This window comes from Fukomys damarensis, unplaced genomic scaffold, assembly GCF_012274545.1.
Source record: "Fukomys damarensis isolate Sample0158 unplaced genomic scaffold, DMR_v1.0_HiC HiC_scaffold_20, whole genome shotgun sequence".
In the NCBI taxonomy this organism is placed as follows: Eukaryota; Metazoa; Chordata; class Mammalia; order Rodentia; family Bathyergidae; genus Fukomys; species Fukomys damarensis.
In genome coordinates, this window is record NW_022900932.1 from 4,955,519 (window position 1) to 4,959,852 (window position 4,334).

The 4,334-nt window shown below is 58.5% G+C and overlaps 1 protein-coding gene across 1 annotated transcript in view; it reads right to left on the reverse strand.

Annotated features, from left to right (window-relative positions):
* The window catches only part of Mdga1 (MAM domain containing glycosylphosphatidylinositol anchor 1), a 45,680-nt gene that overhangs the window by 7,179 nt on the left and 34,167 nt on the right, over positions 1-4,334 (reverse strand). The window contains exons 9-14 of the mRNA XM_019209717.2: positions 4,198-4,334; positions 2,762-2,913; positions 2,048-2,225; positions 1,767-1,790; positions 739-891; positions 356-490 (exon numbers count right to left, since the gene is read on the reverse strand). Of these exons, the coding sequence (XP_019065262.1) occupies positions 356-490; positions 739-891; positions 1,767-1,790; positions 2,048-2,225; positions 2,762-2,913; positions 4,198-4,334 (779 nt within the window). The remainder of the gene's footprint in view (positions 1-355; positions 491-738; positions 892-1,766; positions 1,791-2,047; positions 2,226-2,761; positions 2,914-4,197) is intronic.

Here is a 4,334-nt window from a genome sequence, read left to right on the forward strand (position 1 = left end):
GGGGAAAACGGAAGCTCCGGAGTTGGATTCATATCACCTGGCATGGGCAGACGCTTGGTATACACACTGCTGAATATTCTCCATGCCCAAACAACTTCCACCCAGTCCCACCAGAGATTTTCTTTGCAGGCCCTGGAAGCCTTGACCGTCTCCAAACCTCAGACCGCTGGCTTCCGACTTCCTTGCCAACCTTTGTTCCCCTTTCGTCTTTTCTTTTGCTCTTTGTTTACACGTTGTCAATCTTCTGCCCATCCCCCTTTCAAGGAGCAGTGATTCAGCCCAGGTGGAAAGCTTAGGCCTCCTGTGTGCCTCCCCGCAGCACACACTTGGTCAGACTGCCTGGCCCCCGACTCACCGATGTGCTTCCCATACATGTGGTAGAAGAAAGAGACGCAGTAGAACTTGGCGCTGGCGTTGTAGAGAGGACTCACCAACCTCGCACGGTCGCCCAGCTCCCGGGGCCGGGATGTCTCGATAAACATGTAGTGGCCTGCAGGGGAGGGGAGATGTGAGCACACCCGCCTGCCCACCCCAAGCTCCCTGCCCGCCATGCAGCTCAGGGCTCTGTCCAGTTCCCCTTCTTTCTGATCCTCCACGATCCCCTCCCACGGGGCTCCCCAAGGACAGGGACCACATCTCCCCGGGGAGGGGCCGCGTCCTCCTCAGACGTCTGGGGCTCCACGGGCCTGGACCTCCCCGAAGCCATCCTCCCTCCCTGCCCCAGGCCACTGTCCTCACCCTCAGGGGTGCCACTGATGTCCATGGGGGGCCCAGTGTTGGGGGAGCGCTTGGGGTTCTGGGTGAGAGCGTTCTGTCTCGTCCAGTCAAAGTTGTCTGTCGGGTCCTGGGTGTAGCCACAAATCTTGTCGTCCTCGAAGTGGCAGGTGTTGTCTACACCAGCGGGTGGGAGGGTAAGACAGGCTCAGCTCCTCAGCCCTCGGCTCAGCCTCCCCTCCGCCATCACCAAGGCAGCACCAAGTGTCTGAGCCCCGGGCCTGGCCGGGTTTCAAGGCAACAGGGCCCAAGTTTTCCTTGTGCCACAAACTTTTCTGACTCCTAATGAAGCGTTAAGGGTCTCATCTCAGAATAATGGCTTTAGACACGTAACATGAAATGCACAGGGATCACAAAGGAAATCAATTGTATTGAAGTACAGTTGTCAAAAAAATGGTTATAATTTGTTATATAATAACAGGGCTTCTTTATTATCTAATTAAATCGCAAGATTTAGTGTTGGGCCTAATAACGACTGTAGTGTTGAGATACTAATGAATGTAAGCGATATTTAGAGATCTCTGCAAGCACTGGGAGGTGATGTGAAAAACATTGGATTTCTCCTGATGACAGCCACAGATACCGATTATTCTACTGTGGTTTGCAATCTGCATCCATCATTGAAAGGGAGATTAAATCTCTGATAGAAGTTAGGGAAAATAAAGAAATAACTGCATCCCCTTTATTCATACACACCTTGAATTCTATTACACAGGTCGCTTGGAGGTCCAAGGAGCACAGATTAGAGGCTGTGGATCAGCCCGGATTATGCTTTTTTTTTTTTCTTTAGGGACCGTGAACATTGTTCCCCATCCCCCACTAGCACCACCCAGCCCAAGCCCCAGTATAAACCCTGGCTGCCAACTCTCCAGCCCGGCCCTTGCCCGTGGGACTCATTTTCCGTCTGGGTATCTCAAGGTCTCTTCTTCCCCTCTCCCATCCCTGAAAGGAAGGGGACATAGAGGGGAGCGGGATGGAGGGAAGGATCTCACCTGACAGGTTCGGAGAGTTGATGGCTAAGGAAACAAGCGGAAACAAGTTAGCCCCAAGGTGTGGGCAGAGCAGGGGGTACTTAGGCTGGGCCGGGCCGGGGGACAAGGTCCTCAGTGCCAAAACGGGCCCGGCAGGCCCGGCCTGCAGTGACAGCATCAGAGGGGCATGGTGGGGCACCCCAAGCTCGGGAGCCCAGTATGGAGGGTTGAGGGAGTCCCTGGGCGTGGGATGGACCCACCCTTGCCACCGTCCCCCCCCCGCCATCACCGCCGTCACCTACGCTCTGTGTAGTGGATGACACGGGAAGCCACGTCACCAGCCCCAAAGGTGGTGTAGGGTGTGAGGCGGATCTCATAGCTGTGGGGTACACGGAGGTCAGTCAGGATGTACTCCAGCAGCTGCCCCTTCTCCACACGCCGTACGGGGATGGCTTTGACCATGGCATTGTGCTGGTTCAGCTGTAGATACAGGGAGTTCGCAGATGCCCGGAAGGCCACACTCTTCCCCTGGAGCACCAGCCCAGACCCTTGTGCGACTGGGGTCAGGAGTGTGGAGGAGCAGAAAGAGCAAAGGCCTAGGACATCCGGCCTCAGTGTCCCTCATCTGTGCCCCGGGACAATGCCCCCTCCCAGGTCCTCCTTCCAGAGCTGCCTCGGCTATAAGGAAATGGAGCCAGAAGCAAGGAAGCTCGCCTAAGCTCACGCGGAGGTGGATCCTCACTTCGGCGGTGGCCCCAGAGACTCCACTCCACACCAGCTGCCTCCTGGGCCGCGCACGAGAGCGGCGCAGGACACTGGCCCACGCCCGGGACCTAAGCACAGACTCTATGTTCGATGAGCGATGCTGGCTCCCCAGGGATCCCACTGACTCGGGCCCACTTCTCTGGGCTGTGCCCGAGACTGACCCAGACGCAGGTACTGTGAGCTCCCAGGCCCCTGACTCCCCAGAAGCCGTGAGGGCCCCACCGTCCCTGGCCCTGCTCCCCCTCGCCCACCTGGCGGACACTGAGTCTGTAACTGAGCACAGGGTCCACGGCCTCAGGCTCCCTCTGCGTCCACTGCAGCACGTACGAGTAGTTCTTGGACAGCTTGTGGCTGCGGGTGGGGTTGGGGGTGTCGAAGTAAAACTCCGGGCTGTAGGCTTTGGCTGAGAGGGCAGGGAGGGGGCACGGGGCCGTGGAGGGTGGCGGGGGTGGCAGAGATAGAGAGAGGAGGCATGGCACAGGAAGACAGGATGGGGTGTCCGGTGACAGAGAGAAAGGGGTGTCGGAGGACAGAGGGGTGTTGGGAACATGAGGGTAGGGGAAAAGTAAGGCAGAGATGGAGCGAAAGGAAATTACAAGTTCCCAGAGGCAGTGTTGGTGAGAACAGAGAAGAGAAGTCAAGGGAGAACCCGAGGGAAGAGAAATTTGGGGAGTCACAGGGAAGGGCATTAGGGGAAACACACAGAGAGCAGATGGAGGCAGAGACACAGGAAGGGGCAGGGGTAGTGAAGAGGGCAGGAGGAGAGAAAATGGATGGAGGCAAAGAGGTAGGGAGGCGGGAAGTGTGGAGAACAGGGGAGGGGGAAGGGGGTGGGAAATGTCACCGGGGCCTCTGGCTGGCAGGGCTGAGTGGGAGGGGCTGGGGAGGTGGCCAGGGACCTGCGGTCCTACCACCCTCCTGAAGAGTTAACGGAGATGTCCACAGAGCTGGGAGCAGTGGAATGGGGGACAAGGAGCCTGCAGCTCTCCTTCAGGGACTCTGCCATCAGTTCAGGCAGGAAGGTGGCTCTCCCCAAATGGAGGGAAAGGAAAGGTCATTGTAACCACCTCCATGCCTTTCTGACCCCACCCGTGGCCTATCCGCAGCCCATCAGCCCATCCCGGAAGGACTTGATGTATAGGCGGGGCTGAGAGGGACTCTAGGCACCGAACAGCCTGCATTTCCAGAGTGGCATTCCAGAGAGACTCTTGAGGGCCAGCTTCCCCGCCTGCGCGTGGGCGGGGCTGGAGGCTGGGAGCCCAGAGCGGGGGTTGGACGAGGCTGTAAGGGGTGGAGCTTATGTTTAATGTAGGTGGGGGCCTAGACCCGGTGTGGGCGGATCCTTAGCGGGTAAGGCCTAGCCCTGGGGAAGGCTGGCCTTGAAAGGAACGTTGCTGTTTTAGACAAGGAACAGAGACGGGAGCTATAACGCTATAATGGGCAGGGGTTAGGTCAGATATTGGCCTACAGAGGGAGTAAGTGAGGGGCGTGGTCTGTCCAGGAGGGGCGGGGCTTTAAGAGAAGGCCAATGATTGGATCAGGGCTGCACAGAGCTGGGTCTACAAAGCCACGATGGGGCTCTGCTCCATGGGCCTCAAAAAGTCAGGACCCGGGCAAGTGAGGCCCAGCAGGGACTGGGCAGAGCCTGGCCCCCTTGGTAGGTGGGGCGGACCGACGGGACGCTCACCGGAGACCTGGAAGAGGCAGGCGGCCGAGCCCACATCATTAGAGACGCTGCAGTCGTAGCTGCCGCTGCTGTCTCGGGTCAAAGCGTCCAGGAGCAGCTCGGCGTGGTCTGGGGCCTCGGCGGCGGCGGCGGCGGGG